The 23,190-nt window shown below is 34.5% G+C and overlaps 1 protein-coding gene across 7 annotated transcripts in view; it reads left to right on the forward strand.

Annotated features, from left to right (window-relative positions):
* The window catches only part of LOC136415726 (band 7 protein AGAP004871-like), a 67,713-nt gene that overhangs the window by 2,381 nt on the left and 42,142 nt on the right, over positions 1 to 23,190 (forward strand). For 4 of the 7 annotated variants that reach the window (XM_066400488.1, XM_066400485.1, XM_066400489.1 and 1 more), the window contains exons 2-3: positions 6,913 to 7,033; positions 7,115 to 7,126. In XM_066400488.1, the coding sequence (XP_066256585.1) occupies positions 6,964 to 7,033; positions 7,115 to 7,126 (82 nt within the window). In that variant the 5' untranslated portion in view covers positions 6,913 to 6,963. Of the gene's footprint in view, positions 1 to 6,912; positions 7,034 to 7,114; positions 7,127 to 16,153; positions 16,307 to 16,330; positions 16,578 to 17,458; positions 17,513 to 23,190 lie in introns of those variants that run through there. The other 3 variants (XM_066400491.1, XM_066400490.1, XM_066400492.1) reach the window with 3 other exon arrangements.

Here is a 23,190-nt window from a genome sequence, read left to right on the forward strand (position 1 = left end):
TAAAGTCTATGTTACTGGATGTCCAGGCCCCTATATCCAGGAATCCTAGACATAGGAGATCAACACGAGAGATCGGTTTTTATTTTTTTGCACCTGCACGGATTATCCAATTAAAAAACTTTTACATGAAGGTAATAGTACTCAAGACCGGCCATCATTCCGTATTTTTTAAAATCTTCTAATTAAAGCCGTTGTGACTCCAAACGTCTCCAAATTTCAAAAATTTGAATGCCCTGCGTAACCGTTCGAGGCCACGATGGGTCAGAATTAAATAAACACATAATCGCCAACAACATAAGTGTAAAAACTCTATGTCAAATGAATTTGTGTTTGTTTAATTCTGATTTTGACTGTCCAATCATGGCCTCGAACGATTACGCGGAACATTCAAATTTTTTAAATTTGGAGGCGTTTTGAGCCAAAACCGTTCTAATCGAAAAAAATGCGGAATGATGGTCGGTCTTGAGTACTATGGCCTTCCTGTAAAAGTTTTTCAACTGGATAATTCGTGCAGGTGCAAAAGAAATAAAAATCGATCTCCCATGTTAATCTCCTACGTCCAGGGTTCGCCTGGACAGCCGGTATAATCATAAATCGCCTCCAGATATTCTTTCTGCGAGTTGGACCCTACAGCAAGTTTCTAAATTATCAATACTAAATTCCGTGGGTACCTGCAGTAATTGCTAAGAAGTCAGAAGATTTTTTACAGAAATCCGAATTCATCGCTGACTCTCAAAACTCCAATAAGTTCCTGGACTTAGCTAGGAGCTTTATGGTGTTTTCGTTCACTGTTACGAAAGTAATCACAAGTACCAAATTTGCCTTCAAATCCTTCAGAGATGTCTCAAAACTCATTCTAATTGAACTCTGTAAATATCTCAAAAACAATCAAGTTCCTCGGGTGTTTTTAAAGGAACATAAGCAGGAATTTGATCAGTCTGAACAGGACGAAGTTAACGAATTAATAAAATGCAGGTAATTCGGGTTAAGTTGCAATTGCATGTACAAGTTGCAAACGTACTGAAATTGGTGAAAGTTTAAAGGGCATTCGAATCAGACGCAACTGCAACCTACAATCAAATGCTTAAGTCATTCAAATCAGAACTAACAGACTGTGCCGTGTGTATAAATGAGTGTTATTAGAACAAACTTTAGAGGCATTTCAGAGCCAAACAGTAGTATTCAATAGAATGTTTAAATCAGACTAACTGTACGCCGAACGTGGATTAATGAATACGAAAGGCGAGATGATTCATTTAAATTCATTCAAACTAGGCTGAATGTGACTAACATGAGCGTGATAATTCGAATGATCGGGACGTCTAAATCAATACTAACTGAGACGTTAATGAAATGCGTGAGCAAATATTACCGAACAGGGAACGTGGTTAAATCAGTGTAAAGAGACCAATTTTGGAAGGCATTGAAATCAGGCGGAACAGGGACCTTCATTCACATGCTTGAAGCATTTTAATCAGGGAAGACGTGAGTGGCTTCGATTGGTCAGTGCCATGCACGGACGAGGTGGTTTCAGCTTAAATATCGCAATCTCAAAAGGCTTTTAAATCGGGCAAAACTAAAACCTTAAAATTAAATGCTTCAGGCTTTAGAACATCGAACGTGGTTAAATGAGGGCAAATAGAGGAACCTTTAGAGGCATTTTTGTTCAGAACTGGAGTTATCAATCGACGCTTGAGGTAATTAAAATAAACTGACCAGAACATATTGTTGTAAATAAGGGGATAGAGCAAGCTTTAGTTCACACCAGGACGAGGGTTACGAATCATCTAAATCTGAGGTATCTATTAGGTTGTTCGGAAAGTAATTTCGTTTTTTCCCGACAGAGGATTTAATGGTATTTTTTTGCACTTAACCTCACACTTAAGCCATATAATTTTTATATGCTTTGAGAGCTCATATAACAAGGCTTGTGTGTGAAACATTTCAATTAATTCTACGCAGTAGTTTTTGGTTGGTGCCCTTTTAAATATGGAGAGCGATAAGCAGCATTTTCGACATATCCTACTGTTTTACTACAGAAAGGGTAAAAATGCTGTTCAAGCCAGAAAGAAATTGACCGATGTGTATGGAGAAGGTGTGTTGACAGTACGCCAGTGTCAGAACTGGTTCTCTAAATTTCGATCTGGCAATTTTGATGTCGAAGATGCACCACGTTCGGGAAGGCCGGTTGAAGCTGATAAAGACGCCATAAAGGCATTAGTTGATGCGAACCGTCGAATAACAACACGTGAGATCGGATTGAAGTTAAATTTATCGAATTCAACAGTTTATGACCACTTGAAAGGCCTGGGATTATCCTCGAAGCTCGATATATGGGTTCCCCATGTTCTCACAGAGAGAAATCTGTGTCGCCGCATTGACGTCTGCGATTCGCTTCTCAAACGTGACAAAAATGATCCGTTTTTGAAGCGCATCATTACTGGGGACGAAAAATGGGTTGTATACAACAACGTCAAACGCAAGAGGTCATGGAGCAAAAAAGATGAATCGACTCAAACCATTTCCAAAGCCGATATTCACCAAAAAAAGGTGATGCTGTCTGTTTGGTGGGATTTTAAAGGAATCGTTTTTTTTGAGCTTTTACCGGATAACACAACGATTAATTCGGAAGTCTACTGCCAGCAGCTGGACAAACTGAAGGATGCACTTCAACAGAAAAGACCCGAACTAATCAACAGAAAAGGTGTAGTGTTTCACCAAGACAACGCGAGACCTCACACAAGTTTGGTCACTCGCCAAAAGCTTTTACAGCTTGAATGGGACACAATGCCACACCCACCATATTCTCCAGACCTGGCACCATCGGATTATTATTTGTTCCGGTCACTCCAAAATTTTTTAGACGGTAAAACTTTCATCTCAAATGATGAGGTCAAAAACCACCTCGATCAGTTTTTTGCCAGCAAAGACAAAAAATTTTATGAGCGTGGAATTATGCTACTACCAGAAAGATGGCAAAAGGTGTTGGACCAGAACGGCCAATATATAATTTAATAAAGCATTTGTTTATTATACGAAAACTGTCATTCATTTTCACATAAAAAAACGAAATTACTTTCCGAACAACCTAGTAAATTAGAGCCAAGAGACGACGTGCTTAAAGTAGTGTTAATTCCTCAATCTTAAGAGCCTTAAATGAAGTGAAATTCATTTAAATCTGGAAGAAGCGGAGAATCAAATGCTTGAAGCATTTCGATCGAGACGATAAAGTCACATGGTTAAATCAGTATTTATGCTGATTTAACCGATCACACGGTCTTTAGACCGTAACTTTAAGAAGCATTTAAATCAGTCAGAATTGATGTGGTCAGTTGAATACTTAAATCGTTTGAATCAGTGGTATCAATATTTATTAGTAATTTAAATCAGAGTGAATTAGATCGTTTCTACACAAATTTAGAAGTTTTTTAGAGGAATATTGAGTAAATAAACGTAGTCAAGAGAATATTTATGTAGCTAGATATGACAAGAAAAATGCTTAAGCCCATTTACATCATAATGAGCTGAAGAGGTTGGAACTTTGTTTTAGGATTATTTATACAGGGTGGCGCACTTCACCTCCCGTCTCCTATAGCTCGGTTATCATTGACAGTAGGATTTCGATATTTTGTATACTTTACCTGTGTCTTAGGACGTACTCCAGGAAAATATTTCTAATTATACAGGGTGTCCCAAAAAAGTGTGACGATACCGAACTTTTTTTTTTTAATGGAACACCCTATTTTTTTTCACAATTTAAATGCTTTCTATGATTGTCTACATATTCCTAAAATTTTGTTGAGATCGATTAAATAATACTGGCGAAAAAAATTTAAAACTGAAAAAAATTACATTTGCGCCTCTAGCTTGAAAAAATAATAAAAAATAGAGATAATGTCTATGTAAAGAAACTACTCAAGATGCTTATTAAGCATGGTTTAATAGTTTTATTAAAAAAGTTTCGATGATCGATATTGTACAGGGTCTCCAAAATTTAGCGTCACATTTTTCAAACTTCAAAGTGTTTTATTTTTCTTATTTTAAATTGGGACCCCCGCATATTTTAATTTAGTTCGATGCAGAATTCAAAAACAAACATTTTTCGAATTACATGTCTGTCGCAATTCTTAACCCTTCGAGAGTTGTTCGCGGAAAACCATTCCAATAGTAATTAAATTGATTAAAAAACTACGGTTGCTATGACAAACGAATTATTTATAGGACTTATTTTATAATTACAATTATCTTACAACTATTACACATCTAAAGTATGTGTTCGAAATTTTTTTTCGAATTTGTTCAAAGCCACCCTCGATTTTTTTATGAATTGCAGAAGGTTACAAGACCTTCCATAGTCGTCTTAATTTGTGTCTTCAACAGAACGGAGGACATTTCAAACTCATACTTTAGATGTGTAATGATTGTAAGATAATTGTAATTATAAAATAAGTCCTATAAATAATTCGTTTGTCATAGCAACCGTAGTTTTTTAAACAATTTAATTACTATTGGAATGGTTTTCCGCGAACAACTCTCGAAGGGTTAAGAATTGCGACAGACATGTAATTCGAAAAATGTTTGTTTTTGAATTCTGCATCGAACTAAATTAAAATATACGGGGGTCCCAATTTAAAATAAGAAAAATAAAACACTTTGAAGTTTGAAAAATGTGACGCTAAATTTTGGAGACCATGTACAATATCGATCATCGAAACTTTTTTAATAAAACTATTAAACCATGCTTAATAAGCATCTTGAGTAGTTTCTTTACATAGACATTATCTCTATTTTTTATTATTTTTTCAAGCTAGAGGCGCAAATGTAATTTTTTTCAGTTTTTAATTTTTTTCGCCAGTATTATTTAACCGATCTCAACAAAATTTTAGGAATATGTAGATAATCATAGAAAGCATTTAAATTGTGAAAAAAAAATAGGGTGTTCCATTTTAAAAAAAAAAGTTCGGTATCGTCACACTTTTTTGGGACACCCTGTATAATTAGAAATATTTTCCTGGAGTACGTCCTAAGACACAGGTAAAGTATACAAAATATCGAAATCCTACTGTCAATGATAACCGAGCTGTAGGAGACGGGAGGTGAAGTGCGCCACCCTGTATAATGCGGAATTGACATCAGAGAATTCATGCTTAAGAACATTTAAATCATTCGAAGCAGGAGCGATTGAATGTATTTGCAGGAAACATTCGTCAACGATGCCTTCTGTCATATTAAACTGAACAATTTAATGCTTAAGAGGTATTGAAATGATACTGAACAGGAGCGACCAAGCGAACGCTTATAAGACGCTTTTACGCCACGGTGAACAGGCTCAAAATTAAAGGAATTTAGGTCACAATGTGACAGCAACGGTTATGCTTTCATTTTGGGACAGACAACTAAATCCTGTTACAGCTTTGTTTGAAACTGAATTTGGACTATTAATCTCTGTCATAAAAATTTCTTCCTTTAATACCTCAAATCTCAACATTTTTCTCATTTGCTGCCTCAAATGAAGCGTAAACAAAAGTTTACTTTTTACCGGGTGTTTCGTAACAAGACTGAAAGGGTCCCTCTGCATTTTGATAGAATTAAAAGGGATAAATGGTTAGAGCCTGCGGCTCTATAAAATGGCGTCGATCAATTAGAGGGCTCTGTCATTTCGCGCCTAATTAGGTAAACCACAGAGAAGGAGGTATTGAATAAAATGGCGCAAGTGGAGGCGATAGGGCTCACTAAGCAATTACAATATTGATTTATCTTATAGGGTTGCTATTGCCCTAGATTAAGGGGATTAAAGTTTGGATTACTGAAGAAAAGACGTGATTCGCAGGTCGTGATCTATGCACGTTAAAGATCCGGAAAGGCTCCGATTTCACGCTGCATGAATTTTGGGAAAGTTTTTTCCACCAAAAATTAAATTAATTTTATGAGCACCTAATGGATTTTGCCCGATTTGCATTTCCGTAAACATTTTCCCGGCTAAATAATTGTTGTTGTCCCACAATGAAATTATGATTAGTCCTCCAGATAATACGGCCATAAACAAGGCAACAATTATTACCCAGCCTTCGTAAAAATGTACGGCTTTGTTAGGCCTACCGGTGATGCCTGGATACCTGGATATACCTATTCAAACAACTGGATAAACAATAATGCTTTGCTAATGCGGGCTTGTATAGTGATGATTGCGAATTTAAATTAAGCCTAATGAGGTCGTGCTTTGCTTTATGAATACAAATTCGCGAAGGATTTAATAATAATTTTAGTGTGGACGTGTGGCAACATACAGTGAGTCCCGAATTATATGACCGATGCTTTGATTACATATCTTAGAAGTACAAAAATAATTTCAGATTGGCATATTTATTAACTTTATTCGAAAAGGGCAAATTTATAATTTACTTCCGCAGTTTGGAGATGTTCTATAATGCTATTTTGTTGGTGGAAACATTTTTTTTCTCATTATGCGACACTGAAAATGTGAGCCAAATGTACTGAAATTATACTTTCCCCGTAATCGTACGGAAAGTGCTATTTTCTGGACTAATGGAATTCAGAATCTAATAATGAGAAGTGTGGTTTATTGCACGTCCCGAGATACAGCCCCCAGATTGTATTTCGGGCCAGTGTCATCATTAATTTTGTCAGTGTTGCACCAAAGTGTCACACTGGATTTGCCCTTCAGAATTTCAAAATTCATCCAAACAGAAGATAGTCTTCATTTGGTTACACTTTTAAGTTGAAATTATTATGCATTAGTTACTAAATACACATGATTAAGCGACAGAAACGTTACATTGATAGAGAGAATTTTCATAAAACTTTAGATTCTATTACTTCCATCTTCAACTTCTTTCCAAACTCCTCAATTTATGGGTTGGTCAGATACTAAATTGGTTGCTTTCCTATCAGGTGGCGGGATCAGAAGTAAGAATTAACCCATCGCCCCTAGAAAACATCAGCATGTCCACTGCCATCATCAATGGACACAGTACCAGCACCGAGGATTTTACCAAACATGTCTTTGGAGGGGGTAAATACATTCTATATTATTTTCATCATCTCAGTTTAACGAATTTTTTCCTTCAGTTTAACAATTCGCTCTCTGTTCCAGGTGCTGCTCACGGTAAGCTATGAACTTTAGCTTTATGGTCCTTGCTCTAATGGGCTTTGCTTATAATGACCAACAGCTAGCTTAGCGGTGAGATCTAACTCTAAATTTACACAAAATATGATCACTCTTAAAGCTACATGCAAAGCCACTTTAAAACCTTAAACTTGAAACATTGAAAATTATTTACGTACCCTGTATGAGGCAGATAAGTTAATTTTTACGCCAGAAAGCACTCCAACAACTTAAGAATACATAATACTGTTTATTACCCGTCTCACGTAACTTTGAGGATGGTAAAATTGCAAGGAAAATCTGGAGATAGGTTCTTAGTTATTATGGAAATAATTCAGTCTCGAAATTATAATTCAGAGGAGTTTTAAGGTTGAAAATTTAAATTTCCTGTAACAAAACAATGCATCAAACAATACGGTTTGTTCTTTTTGAATCTCTCTCCGCCTTTCTTTTTGAAGTAGAATCCCCTCTTTTGAAAGTGGTTAAATTTTAAATGTATTACCTCTTTTCCTCTTTTGACGAGGCATGCTTCAATAAAAGAGGGATAAAAACTTTTAACTGTTTGGCCCTAAACAACCCCGAATTATCTTCAGGTAGGATTTTTAGACGGCAATTGGCGGGTTTTTGTCCAAAAGTTCCACAAAGAAAATATTTGATTAAAAGCTCAAAGCAGAAGTGAAACGGGCAGCTAGTTGAACCCTTCAGGGGTTTATTATAATGTGGAATTTTGTTCAAAATCCATTAAACAAATGAAACTTCCCGTAGCAGGGATCAATGTTTAGGGGTGTGTCATTAATTCTCCCTAACGTGGAGTTATGTATTTTGCTCCATGTAGTAACCACAATACAAACATAGATTTTGTAATTTCAATTTTGTAAATAACTTTTCCGTATTGATGTTTACGCGGTTTCCCTTAGGGTTGCGAGCTAAAGGGAACTGACATTTAATCTTCAGTTATAGTACGAAAGTTTTTTCAGGATTGTTAATGGCCCTGCTCGGGGACTAAATAGCTTTTTAATATCCTTTTTTTTAACTACATAGTACTTTCGTCAAATTGTTATTGATCTCCAACTATTGAGTACACCTGAATAAAAATATACCGAACAATTCCATCTTAAATCCCATTTTATACTAAGGGTCAAGCGACGCTAGCCCCCAAGCTGAAGTGGACGCCGCCCTTATTTGAATGTATAGGACGGTGATACTAATTTTAGTGCAAACACACCCATTACTTTAATATATTAAATTTTGAGCTTTGCGTGAGTTGGGCGAGGCTGTCGTTTTAGTAGGTGTGTTGTTTGTATCTTTAAATTCTTATTCATCTTCATCATCATTCACATTTATTTTTTCTTTCGTATGCAGAATGACGAGGCTCGATTCTGAGGTAAAAAGTAACAATCTGGTAGCAGCGTTTTGGGTGACTGTTTTATCTTTACGAGGGAAGTTTCACCCGAGCAAAACTCTGAGAAAGGTTCGAGATGAGTTCGTAGATGACGATAGCTCGTAGAAGGTATTGATAGGAACTTCACATCTAGGAAAGACATTCGGGCTTATTATTGAAGGTGAAAATGAAGATAACTAGATATTTAATTTGCTAAAACCTCGTTTTTAAGTGATTTAATTCGTATTTTTCGAAGGTTAAAAGATTAAGAGGACTTCGACCGTTACCTTTAAGGGGCGAATTTGGGACATTTTTTGATTCAAAATGCTCTTTTTTTCAATGGATTTTTTTTACTAAAATAAACCTGTTAGACTGAGTGTAAATATTGCTCATCCCATCTAAACTACTCTTATATTCACCCATTCAGGAGCATTAACAGAGTTTGTTAGGAACATTTTGATTTATTATTCCTGAAAGTTGGAAAACTGTAAATAACCTGAACTAATAGCAGCTTTGAAATCTGAAAGTAACCCGAAATAGGCTAAGTACCATTAATTAATAAATAACCCGCAATACAAACGAGCTACTTAGTTTAATATTTCGCATCTGACGTAATCAAGCTCATTAATAACCCTGAATAATTCATCTTTCATCGAAGTAATTCAAACATCGCGGTGACGTGCGAAACAAGAGAAATTCAGGGGAAAAAAGGTAGTTATTAATCGATATTTACATGAATTAAACGGCACGTATAAGCATTGACCACATTCTTTTATGTTTTGTCCATTAGAACATTCATTATTCCATGTCAGTGCTCAGAATATGAATAAATGAAAGTTTTTCCTCTTTTTGTTTATTCGAAAATAGCCTTAAATCTATAAAAAGATGCGGTGGTCATCAATTCGCTTTAGTCGTCTGTGAGTCGTCGTTTCGTGACAAAAATTTTATCGCTCCATTATTCCTTTGGCGCGGTGTTAAGTTGGATAATCTATGGCCTCTTTATAGGTTGTTTATTAGATAGATAATATGCATTTTATTTCTGTGACTGAAGTCACTGCATTCTTGAATCTCTCGAATCTTTAAATCCTTTACACGAATTTTAATGTCGCGGATGCAGTAGAGAAAATTACGGTAAATAAATGCCCGAGTTTGTGTAATAAGAAAGCTTTTATTCGCAGCAGGGCATTTTTTCCCAAAACGACTTGATGCTACAATGGCACAAAACAACATACCTTTTTTGGGTAATAGAACTAATTCCCGAAATCCTGCTGGGAAAGTTTCTTCTGGACGATATAATAGAAAGCGAACCTGCGAATTAGAGCTACACCGTGATTCGACTGTCTAAACAAGGAAAAACTTCGTCCTGCTGGTGCAAAATTAATTAGCAGGGAACTATCCATTCTCACATTTCCAAACAAATAACGTAATTAGAAAGTTTCACTGTGGATTCTCGATTCAAAGAAAGATTTATTAACTAACAGGGAGAGCGGAAACCAGATGAGGAGAGATCATTTTGTTCAGGGAAATTCATTAAAAGTTACTTAATGGGATTCACAATAATTCTCCTTTTCAAATCGAATAATGTGGCTTTGGCTCTGGAGCGATCCCATCGGTTTACTCTTAAATTGATATAAAATTAACAAAACTTGACGTACAGATGGGGCTTAGCGAAACATTCACAGAAATAGAAAAATCTGCTTATTAACTTTCCTAATTAGTCTATTATTAAATAGACTTTTTAATTCAAAGCAAGACTGTCGACTTTAGCACAATAAAAGAAACTATTTCAAGCAGGAAAATGAGGTTAACTCCTTAATTATTCAGAGTTAACAGAGCTGGAAATTTAAATCGCAGCTCGTGTCAACATAGTCTCGAATTTTCACTGCGATGAGAAAAAGGAAGAGGACAAAGAGTAGGAATTTATGAGGTTTAGAGCTTTTGAATTCTAAAAGCAATACAGCATTTTTTTTACTCCTCAAATCTTTCACCTATTTCTAAATTTCCACACATCACAGGTTTCAGTAAATTGTTTTAAGCATAAACGAATTCAACACGTTTATCGAGTCCAAATGTCCAGCCCTTAGCCACTTTCAGAACCAACGTTTGGGGAACCTCTAGCGAAGCCCCCTAAAATGTATGTCGAAGGTAAATATTTGGGAGGTACTAATTTGCACCTCACATTATGTAATTTCATTGGAAAGTTATGAGGAATTTTAACAGTATCAAGAGTTTCCTAATTAAGATATAGGAAGGCAACATAGTGCTTTATGAGAATGGTGGCGAAAATTTACCCTCTAAAATTACTTTACATGAGAGAAGAGAAGATTTAGTTCCTTGTCTTGGTTGAAGGCTGTTAAGGCTGGTTTTTAATTTTAGTTATAGAGAAGGAATAGTAATTGATGTGGGTTTGTGCAGGCTTCTTCGGTTAGTGCCAACTTCTCTCCTCCCTTTGGTCCATTGAAAATTTACAGCATACTTCCCTTTATTTAAAACTCCCACTGTGCTGCTTTTACGGCATTGCCCTTTTGAAATATTTCGGCTGCAACTTGATAAGAATGAAGGAGGTCAGGTTTTTTAGATTGTGCCTCTTTAATTTATTCAAAATCTCCAGGACTTTTGGATGCTCCAAATTTATTGTCAATGAATTTTCTCATTTGGAAAGGAATTAAAACAAGTTGGAGGCAGTCGTATTAAATTCATGGTAATTTGATTCGGGTTGTTCATGTTTATTTAGATAGAGCCAACCTTTTTCCTTCTTCGATCGACTCAAAATTTGCAAGACAGTTCATTTTCCTGAATGGTTTAAATTTGTTGCATATCAAATGACTTTTTTGAAACTGAGAAAAATACAGCAACTGGTAGTGAAGGTATCAGATTTATGGAGGGTTTCAAGGTCCTTTAGTGAGTGCCAAACAGTAAATGCGGATTTCTTTTGCATTTTTCAAAAGAGTTTTTTCCTTTGCTGAATGTTTTAACTCATAGTTCATTGAACTATGCAGTGACAGAACTGGAGCAACCTGAAAAGAGTGAAAGAGGTATTAAATTCATGGTAATTTGAACGTTTTTGTTCGAGATTCTTCAATTAGTGTTAATGTCTTGACCGCTTTTAATTCATCAAATCTTTCCAGGACAGTTCTCCTTTTTGAACGTTCCAAACTTATTCCTTATAAAATACCTGCTCTGAAAGAGGCCCTCAGTTCACGGTAATTTGGATAAGTTTGTTTAAGTTTATTCGGTTTCTGCAAACTTCTTTCTTTTCTCAAATCCATTAATATCTAAAGGATGGCTCCCTTTCTTGATTGTTCTCAATTTATTAGAAACGTATTTACTAAATTATATTTACTAGTTATTAAAAAATTAACTTATCAAGGGTTTGTTCAATTTTTTTGAGTTAGTGCCAACCCCTTTTTTCTCTGTGATCTATTCAATACCTTTAGGATAGATTTTCCCGGATGAACCACATTTTTCCTGTTCTCTTGCTTCAATGTTCTATTTTTTCTCAATTTTGTTTAATCAGGTTTATCCTTTCAGTGCTCTTTTTCCACTTTTTAATTAACTGGAGGTCTCCAGAATATTTCCAGATCCTTAATGCTCTAAAACTCTGAAAATAAAATCCCTCTTTTGGAGCAGAAATAAAGCACCTTGATTTATGCTAATTTCCATGAGATTATTCAGGTTTCTTCAAGATGAATGTAGTGTATCGTGGTCTTGTATAAGTTCTATTAAAGTCATAATTAACATTGATACAGTTTCAAATAAAGTGGGTACCGAGAGTTCCCCGAAGGCCAATGGATCATCAGCTCAGGTGTGTGCTGTTAATTAATTATGGGATGCTCTGTATTTTAAGTCATCAAACTAGAGATTTTCCTCATAGTAACTAAACAGCTTTTCCCAGTTTTTTAATATTAAATATCAAATTTATAAACATTTACGCCCCGCAGTATTTTTTCTTCGTACAAATTGTGTATTTTTGAATCCTTGAAGCAACTCCTCGAGCTCTTTCACCTTACAAAACACTTTCGTGTTAGTAACTTCAAACTTCCATGTCCAGAAACCGTACCCCGCTCATTTAAACGATAAAAACTATCATGTGGGCCATTTGTAACCCTATAGCGTGAAAGCATCAAAAACAGCGGCATTTTTCGCATTCATCCCACCATTGAAACTGGAAAAACATTCAAATACAGGTGCGAAAAGCGGGAAATTTCCCACGAGAGCCCCGTGGCGTAATTTACATTACAGGAGTAGTTTTTTATGTTGTTTATACGCCCTTTAACGTCACACATGTAAAAGTTAGAGCCGAGGTTTACTAAGAGTTATTTCCGAGGTGAACCAAATTAGGCTAATCCTTCAGTGTACTTTAAATCCGACCTTTAAAGCCGAATTTGACTTAAGGTTTTTTTTTAATGAAAATTAAAATAAAATTTTCATATCTGAGTTTTGACGTTAATCCGAACTTTGCCAAGGCATAATTTTATTATATTATAAAACTTTTAGCAAAAGAAAATTTTATTTTATTACGAAGCATTAGGGGAATTTCCTTTAGCTAGCACCTGATTTCGAATTTACTTGATTTGTTCCTTTGAAACCTAAATTATGTCGCAAGTTGTGACTTTCCTTGAAGCCTAGTTAGCCGTTTAAGTAATTCTAATACAATCGACTTGTATTCATCAGTATAATTCAGTATAGTTTCGTCTTATGTTTCAACCAAGCAACTTGAATGTTTCCCCTCTAATTACTGCTGAAATATCTAATTCAAGCTAGAACATCAATCACCCTGATATTTTATATTACCATATCTCTATTATATGCAAAGAGCTTTGAAATTAGAGCACTACTCTTGTTTATGCTCAAACTCTATACAATTTACAGAGAGGTTGTGTTTCAATGAGATTTTATTTCAGAATGGTCACCTGGATTGAATTTCATGTTCAAAATTATATTGTAGTATGAGGATCAAGGGTTAATTTGTGCTCGTTAAGGTCAAATGTTCAGGATTCTACTGCAAAAAAGTTTATGGAAAGATATAACGTTGATGTAAAAATAGGACGAATCTTCAATGGTCCAGTGGTGGAGATTTAGAAAATTTCACTAAAAAAGAGATTTTGTCAGACGAATTATATCTAAAAATCTAGGAATGAAGAATAAAGATGAATAGAACATTTATTTCTAGCGAGAAGTAGCTTAAGCTCGGCATTTCTGGCGTTTATACATAAGTGGGTGCACTGATTATGAAATAAGTCATAAAATTACAAAATGGGAATTTGCAAGCAAATCCGCTTTGCGGCCAATTGATTATTACAGATGGATAGAGAACGTAATTGAGCATAAATAGTCAGAAAATAAAGCAGATAATTGAAGAAATTAAGCGAAAAATTAGACTTGGTTTTGAAATATTACGATTAGTTATTTCATATTCATTATACCTATTTGTGCGTAAGTGCTAACAACTTCAAACTTTGAAAATGAAGATTTGCACTCAAATAGAACTTCAATCGAAATATGGAGGAGCTTTATAGAGTGCTATTTTATGAAGGTCCAAGAGATTTTCTGCAATTCAGGTGGCACCGCTCTCTTGCCTTTACCGAGATCCTTCATTGTTTAACATGAATCTTTTTTCTGGAGAACTGATATTAATTTAATGACAATCTCCGTCAACTTTCGAGCCTCAGAAATAATTTATCCAGCAATTAGTTTGCAGGTTTCCTGAACAAAGTTCCAGCTTCAAATATTAAAGTTCCCTGGAACATAAATTTTAAATTCTCTCATACAAGTTGTCAGCCTTTTGTTGATGTAATGCATGATATATTGCCGTCAACACTCGAGGGTTGTACTTAAGTTTAATAGTCTGTTTGTCTTTCGACTGAACTGCATGCATGCTGGAACAAGTTAAAATTGAATTCCTCGACACTTAAGTTAGGGGAAGAGAATCAAATGTTTTTTAGGGTAGGTTGGCAGGAAAATTTATGCTCCCCCTTTTTGAGATGTATCATATTTCCCACTTTGATTCCGATTGCGTGATAAATGATAAAAGAACAGGCGTAAGCTTACTGTTTTCGCATCAAGGAAAATAAACGACTTCTGGATTCACATTTGATATCCAAATTTTTTCAGCGCTGAGTGCCAGAAAGTGTGCGTATCATTCTAGATTTGAGCCTCTTGGACAAATCGTTTATTCGATGAAATTTGTACAAAAAGTGGGTAAATCCGATTGAAAGCTGCCAGTTTATTTCACACCTACAAGTAGTTTTTCCATTTCCATTCCATTAAACTGGCTGATTGAATGCCTGCATCAGACACCTGTCAGGAGGAAACTCGACGCAAAATGATAATTAACCGAAACACCCGAAAAGTAAGGCTAAATGAAACACATTTCAATCGACACTATATCCACTAAATCCAGTGTCGTTATTTTCCATTGCTTTTCCAGTTTTGAGGCAACGTTGCCGAGCGAATTACACCTCAAAGTTATGAGATGGGAAAATTCTCAATCCTTGGTCTTTGGAAATGCTCAAATTGTTCGAACACTGATATAAAGAAGATAGAGGAAAATGCCTTAAGGTCATATTTCTTGATAGTTGTAGGTTAAAAAAGTATCAAAGAAAAATCATGATTTTATGTAATAGAACTTATATGAAGCTAGTCAGAGACACCATGTTAAAATCGTTTCCAACATTCGTTCAATCGACCTTCAGATACTCAAAAGATAAAAGAAATGAGAATAGAGACATCTGTGCCGAATTTAACGTTTTTGAAAAGTAGAATTAAAAAATTGAGTAACATACAGGGAGTTATATATGTCAGGGAGTTTAAGTCAGCTCTCAGAGTCCCAAACAGGGAGAAGATAATTTTTTCAAAATTTTCAATCTATTACCTCTGGCTTAAATCATTCAAAAACTCACGTAACTTGAAAACTTAAATATTCGTTGTGGGATGAAAACTTTCCGAAAATCATGGATTCCTAGAACTTAGAGAAAACTAATCTAAACTGCTTTTTTGATCTTGCCGCATTTCAGTGGCCCAAATAAGGATAATTAAATTATCAATATAGAACGATGTTTGTGGCTGGCTCGTAAAACTTATATTTGATTCCAAACTTCTAAAACCCTTCACAAATTATTACATTTTTGATCGTGTAGAGTTGCCGGAGAATTAAGATATCATAGTGGACACACGCAGGGAGGTTCGTCTGTCTTCAATTCAAACTGACTATTGGAGTGGTTTTCTGTACATGTTAAGAAATTTAGGAAAATAAATTTATGAGGTATTACGTTTGGAAAAATCTGAGTTTTACCGATATCTCTTTACTTCAAAACAAAAGTAGGTTTTAGTGTAGGAAAGTTTAGGCCCAATTTGTCAAATCTCTTTGTCAAGAATATAATTTTCATGAAACCGAAGAAATTAACTTAAAGAAAGAAGACCCAGTTTGATAGAAATTCGCTTACCGGAAAAGTTACTGCAAATTTATTGAGTTTCTTTATCGACTTTAAGCATACTTTCGCAACGTTTAAAACCTCTTTCCTCCAATTTCTCCATGTCACAACATCCACTTTTCCTTAAACTACCTGAAACGCACGATCCAACCTGGCAACCGAGCTTCGCATCCCCCCATCCAGGCTCTGTTGAATCCAGAAAACTGGGTGCTCTCCGAATCGGGGCCAGAAGCAGCGCTGCTTCCTGCAGTCCTGCCATTTTCGGTCGGAAGTTCGCGGCGAAAACCAGCATGTTTTGACGGCGCAACTTTCAGGTTTGACGACCTGCAACTTTTGCAGGTTGCAAGAGCGATAAGATGAAAGAAGGTCAGTGGTGTCCATAAGTTAAGCGAAATGTTGTTTTTGTTTTTATGGCTCAGTTCGGGAAAGTTAAGGAAGACATGGAGTCAAGTTTGGGCTATTTTTGAGAGTTCAGTTGTGTTTAGTTATGAATGTTGACTTGGTTTTTGAGGTTTACTATTGAAATGTGTGGCTTTAGGTATGAATGAAATATTAAACAAAGTGACGAGAAGCAGGGGATATTGTAAAATACTTTAAAATCATTTTGACATAGATGGTTCAACGAGAATTTTCAAAGGTATTCACCTCTTTCTTTTTCGAGTGATAATAGGTAGCACGACTGAAGCGTCTGTAATATTAACTTCAAATATGCAGTAATAAGTTTTAATATAACTTATAAAATAACTATGCTCTGTAGAGTCTTACATATTCATCTTGCTACCTTATTATTCTCTAGTCTTGTTAATAAACTTGAATAAATCGGCTCTTAGTGATTTTCAATAAAGCTCAGGAATAATTAAAAATTTTAATTAAATTTTTAATAGCCGCAAGAACATTTCACCCACATTGTAAACAGAACTAATCTGTTTTGGATATGTGCTGCTTATTGTAGATGACTAATACTATGCTCTAAGTCTTATTGAACAGAGGGTCAGTTCGTCAAACTATTGGGAAATCATAAGTGAAGAGTTGAAGGTGTATTGAAGCGCCTTAACAAATCAAGTCTATATTAGAAATGCACTACTATTTTTTTTATACTTACGTCTCTTTAAGTCTCTTTGTCTCTTAGAATTTTCTTCTTTACATTTACATCGTTCTATCTTTTTTCTTATTATAAATTATTTTTGTCAATATTTTCCGCGCTGAAATTGTCAGTTTCCTGCTACCGGAATTCTCCATGCGCCGTTGTTTTTCAAACTCCTCTCTAAATTTCTCTCCATCTGAAAAACTCTTTTACTCAATTTTCCATGTTCCTGTTTCTCGAACTTTTTTCTTAACGAATTAGTCCTGCTGTTTTTTTTTTCACTCTAAACTTCCTCATTATCTCATGGCCTCATTCTAAATTTTCTCTACTACATTTATCAATGTTTTTCTAGTTTCTGTTGACAGTTTTCAATTAGCGAATTAAGGGTACCTTAAGTGACAACATTTAACTTCATATATTTCTTTCTGTTTCAGGTAAGCAATGATTCTTTGAAAGTAATAAAGGGTTTCTAATTATCTAAAATATGGGTAAGTATAGGAAAAACTTGTTAATTTTCGATATAAATCCTATTGCCTAGTTATCTCGATGATACATTAAAGTTTTACAACAAAAAATTTATCAAAGGATAGATACCCATTCAAAATATTTCTGGAAAGAGGATTATAACTAACGAACTCGTAAATCGGCCCTATTGTGAATACTGAAATGGCTTTATTCAATTTTTGCATATCGACAGTCTAAATTTTCTAACAATTTAACTAACTTGATGAACTATGTGAATATTCAAACAACCTAAAATAAAGACTTAAACAAGTTATCTCCATGAAGTACCTCTAATTGGTGTTGGAAACTTAATTTGCCTAAGCTCTCCTTCCCTCACTAAAGTGAATAAGGCAAGGGACAACACCTGCCTGTTTGAAAACAGTATTATAAGAGTTGGTTTCATAAATTTAAATTCCCTCTTTTGCTGAATAATTGAACAAGGGCAATTCATGTTAGGCCCTTTTTTAATTAAATAAATTTACGTGTTAAGATCAGCTCTTTTTAGTTTGGAGTACTTACTACTTACTTGTTGCAAGATCCAAATGGAGGACTTGTTGAGTTCTCAATTACAGAAAATACCATCTTCTAGACATTGCGGTAGTAAGTAACACAATTTCAATTTCATCGTCCACTGCCTTTAAATGTCGAAGTTTCCTCTCGGCAGCATCGTAATAAACTTCTTTATGACCTTAGTTTTGAGCAGTATATGGAACTCATTTTTATAAAGCTAATAAACTCAGTTCTTGACCGAAAGTAATAATTTTTGAGTATTCTTGCTTTGGTTGCATTATTATACGAAGCGACAAGGATAAAGAATTTTCTAACTGTAAATTAAATATTTAAGTTTTAAGTATACTACAGAACTTCATAATTATTTCGAAAATAAAGTGTTACGATATCTTGTCAATTTAAAATTTCACTTAATTAATCCGTATTAATAATCACGAATACAGATACATCTTGATCAGTTAACATCAAGTAAATGATTGACCTTAATGATAAGTTATTCCCTTAATATTCAGATAACTATTTTAATGATATATTCAATTATTTTATTTTTTCCATACCCTGAATCGACTTTAAATTAATATGAATTAATTTTCAAACACGTTATTTAATTTAGAGATGTTTAAATTCAGTAAATGCATAGTTCTAGCCTAAAAGTGAAAACTTTTGTTGTTTTAGCTTCGACTAAATTAGTATACGAAGCGATGAGGGCAATGAATTTCATAACTACGGAATTGCCAGTAAATGTGTTAGTATATTGCTCATATTTTTCGATGACAAACTTGTCCTATCATAAAAACAATTCCACAATCCACGCAATCAGCACTTGCTGCACTTTATTTCCGATCCAAATATTTGCCATTCGTTTCATTTAAGCGATTACAATGCTCTCATGTGTAAATTGCCACGTCCGAATAATCAGTTAGAGTTTTTTGTATCGAACTGCAAATTTCCCAACCAAAATCCTCTTATTACCTAATTATCGTGGTAGGATGACTGAGGGTTTCAGGGGTCGTAGCTGCCTTGCGGGTTAATTATATAGCCTAATTGGTCGTATAGCACTCAGTTGTGATTATTAGTTAGAGATATACGTCCTCGAGCCAAATACGCTGCAAATGTCAATATTGAAAGATGCAGAGAAACTACGTTGGGTTCATGACTTGTTTAACCCCGGGTTATTGTAGTAGTAACCGGAAATTTCTGAAATCCAATTAACCATCCCTACATCATCATAAAATTATATTACCTTTACTGGCACGTCGACAATTTCCAGAAATTAACTCGATTACTAAGTAAATGGCTGCCATTGGAGAGGCTCGCACATATCTTCCTGTATGGGATTCCTTAATTAGACGTTGGAGCACGTATTCACGAATATGGGGAACAAGGAACATTTCAAAGGTGTTGGAGTTCAATGGGGCGGAATGGAAACCCCTCACTAAACCCTCCTTGTCTTTTAGGCCCATTTTATACTGCAGAGTCACGGGAAATGCGTTATTCACGTCGACTTTCATATATATTCTAGTTCTCTTTATCATTTAGCTCATATATTCTCATGTTCATATAAACTCGTATAGATAATCTTAATAAGGAATTTTTGTTTTAACTTGAAGATAATTACAGAAAAAAATCTATATTAACTAGTTTTTTCTGTTAGTTAATCAATTTCTTTAAAATTCCGGAAATTTATTACTGTAAATGAATTTACTGGCCACTTCAGTAAGCATGAATTTAATTTGTCAAATTTTGCCTCTCAACCAACCCTGATTAAACCACATGCGTGCTCTAATCTGACAAGTTGGTTAATGTTTAACAAATGAGAAATTTGGAATTTAGGAATTTGTAACAAATTGATTAAACTTTACAATTCTCCTGGATTTATTTTTACAAATTGGAATTAACTTACAATAATAATAATAACGAGTTTTCACTTAAACTGGCGAAACTAATTTAAATTAATTTATCATCCTGAAGCCACACTAATAACTTGTATTTAGGCTGGATTCGGGATGATAAATTCATTCGAATAACATCTAATTACCTGTAATTTAGAATTAATTACTAATCTAATCTAGACTCAGTTTTGCGAACTCGAAGTATCTTTAAACAAACTGAATTAAGATATAATTGTAATGAAGTTTTGATCCAAATTTGGGAAAACTCAATCCAATTAAAATTTATTACAAGATATAATTCAATTCAATAATCTAGAATAACTAACACAAACTCAAACTAATCTGGATCAATTTGATGAAAGTTAGAACTTCATCTCAACTTTGTGAAATATCAACAGAGACCACAAGGTTTAATGTCACTTTGAAAATAAAATTTTGGTTTGATTTACACAAACCCGGGTTAATTTGGATCAATGGCAAATAAATTCATATTGAAATTATGTTGAGTTTATTTGGCATCAATGAAGAAATAATGTAATTTGAATTAATGCGAATTTTAACCAAAACGTTGATTTGAATGAATCTGAAGGAGGTCTATGGTGAAAAAGTCTGATTTGTACTGAAGTAATTTGGACGAATCTGGATTAACCGTAATTGACGTGCCTTTTTAATCTGGAGTTATTGTTAACATCCCTCCCATTAATCCGAAAGTATTTTTATAATATGATTTAGACTCATCTGAATTAACTTTCACGTTGTTCACAAACGTTTTGTTGGAATAATCATGACAAAGGATTTATACCGATTAAAATTTATTTCAGTTAATCTGGTTAGTTTTTCCCAAGTACATACATTTAGGAATTCATAATCTAATTACTACGCTCCATAGTCACTTTCCAGGACAAATGTTTTTTAATTCATTAATGCCTTTAGCACCATGCCCTAAATAAGAAATTTCGAACCCATTGTTTCTGAGAGATCATTAAGGTATTAAAACTCCCCAATTCCGAGAGAATTTAATGGGAACTAAGACTTTCGAACAATAGCCCGGAAATTCCTGCCAGAAATACCCAATCTTGATGATTTTCTGCCCATTTATTTTCATCAGCAAAAAGTTTTTTAAAGAAAATAGAAATACCTTTCATAGAAGCTCGCATATGTGACACTGACGTCAGTTACCTCTAAGCATCAACATCCGAAACCCTCCCTTATCAAGCTGATTATTGAAAACTTATTCTTACTGCAAATTTTCAAAGCCATGCACACACATCTCCAATCATATGACATTGAGAGGCACCTAAATAAACTTGGTTTTCGCAAGGATGTCAGTTTTGCGATCAGATTTACTGTGCGTAACAGAAAGCCTTTCAGAAAGGACAGAACTGAATATCTTTTAGTAGGGATGGTTCGTATAGATAAATATGACGAAATTTAATTGGATGGCTTTGTCCTATCTTTTGTGTATTCCAATTAATGTTATTTTTTACCACGTGTAGATATTGAGTACTAATTGAGTAATTTCATAAACATAATATTCAATTTTTATGGACAAATTGCTTGTGAAAACTCGTAAAAGAAATTTGATTTCCATTAAAAAGGGTGTCCATGTAACATCTTTCTAGTTATCAATTTTACGGCCCAGATAGTCGCTTTGTCCAGTTTTGTGCGATAAGTTAGGGTGAATTTATGAGACAATTTTTATTGACTAAATCCGCATATGGGGTTAACGAAGGTTTACCATTAAAAGTTGCCTTTATCGCGAGAATTGTAACTTTTAATAAAGTTGCAATTTGGGAGTGCTTTTAATAAAGCACTCCCAAATTGCTTTGATATGTCGGAGACCCTTTTTTGCAGATTATGTACCCTCTTGTGACCTATATCTTCTTTGAAATCACAACGAGGTGGCTTTTGAAAAAATGGTGAAGATTTAAAGGGGAAATTTGAAAACATTGTCTTAAAATTATGCGTCATATAAAGGAAAAAAAACCTCTTCGATAGTGAAATTTGGGAATTTTGTAACAGCAATATTAACGAGATTTTTTCGGGGTTTTGGGCGTCTGCCTTAATTCTCTATTCAATGGAAAGACACTGTTTCTTCGTTATGTTTCTCTAAAAACTTATTTTAAATAACTATACTGATATTAACTGCTTCTTGAGAGATCTAATTTCCCCATACTAAACTTTTGAAATGCTCGGATGGTAAAAAAAGAAAAACTCTTAATCTTCATGAGATCCTATAACAATTCTGTATTCTCAAAACTGCACATATTTCAATCTTGTAATACTTTAACTTCTACACTGTACTGAAGTCGCATATTACATTCCGCTGTTCGAACCAATTATGCAAAGTTAGTATTAAATCAACCTTCAAATTTCAGTGTTTTCCCAAACCAACACTTCCAAAAGCCAACTTTCCTGGAAGCTTGGAGTTTGACGAGACAAATGCATTTGGCTAATTACAACTTGATTGAATTTTCCAATCCATTGCCGCGTTGGCTTGGAATAGGAATATGGAAGTGAAGCTTCCGTCCGACTACCTGCGAAGATTTATGGCGTTAATGGAGAATGGAAATTAGTAGAAATGAGTTTCGTTTCAGAAGTTGAATAATGCGTCTAGTGAAATAGTTCTACCTGAAAACTCTCAAGGCAAACTCGTTTTTTCCGAATTTCGAGTAAATTCAGACGCTTATGAGTGTTAAAAAGAAATCTTTTGAAAATCGTCTGCTCGTTAATTATTATGAGCTTAAGGGGACTGTCGACGATAAAAAGCTAAATATTTACCGAGGCGTCTTAAATGGGAATTAAAGAAGGGTCAATATTTTTCTTCAATCTAATCAAAGTGACATAAAATTCAGTTCATTATCGAATAGACCAGGATATTAGGCAAGGAAAAACAAACACAATTTAATACACTTTAATGTCCGTTTCCATACGCAAATAACAAATAGAAATTTAATTTCTTGCCAAGCTTTGTAGCTTAATTACTGAAATTTATCATAGGCTCAAAAATAGTTAATTTGCATTTAATGTAAAAATTAGGCATTCCAGTGGACGATTTAAACGTTCAGTTAAAACATTATAAAATGCTGATTTATGTAATGGACACTTAGGATACCAAAAGAGTACTTACTGTGGAGGTAGAGGTTAATATTTATGTGAAAGAATTCAACGGTATTTTAAGTAGCAAGATGCTTGGGGCTACGGAAACTGCTTTGTAATCTTGACTACATTTCCTTTTGAAATGCAATTACTATAACTTA

Source organism: Euwallacea similis, chromosome 20, assembly GCF_039881205.1.
Source record: "Euwallacea similis isolate ESF13 chromosome 20, ESF131.1, whole genome shotgun sequence".
NCBI lineage: Eukaryota > Metazoa > Arthropoda > Insecta > Coleoptera > Curculionidae > Euwallacea > Euwallacea similis.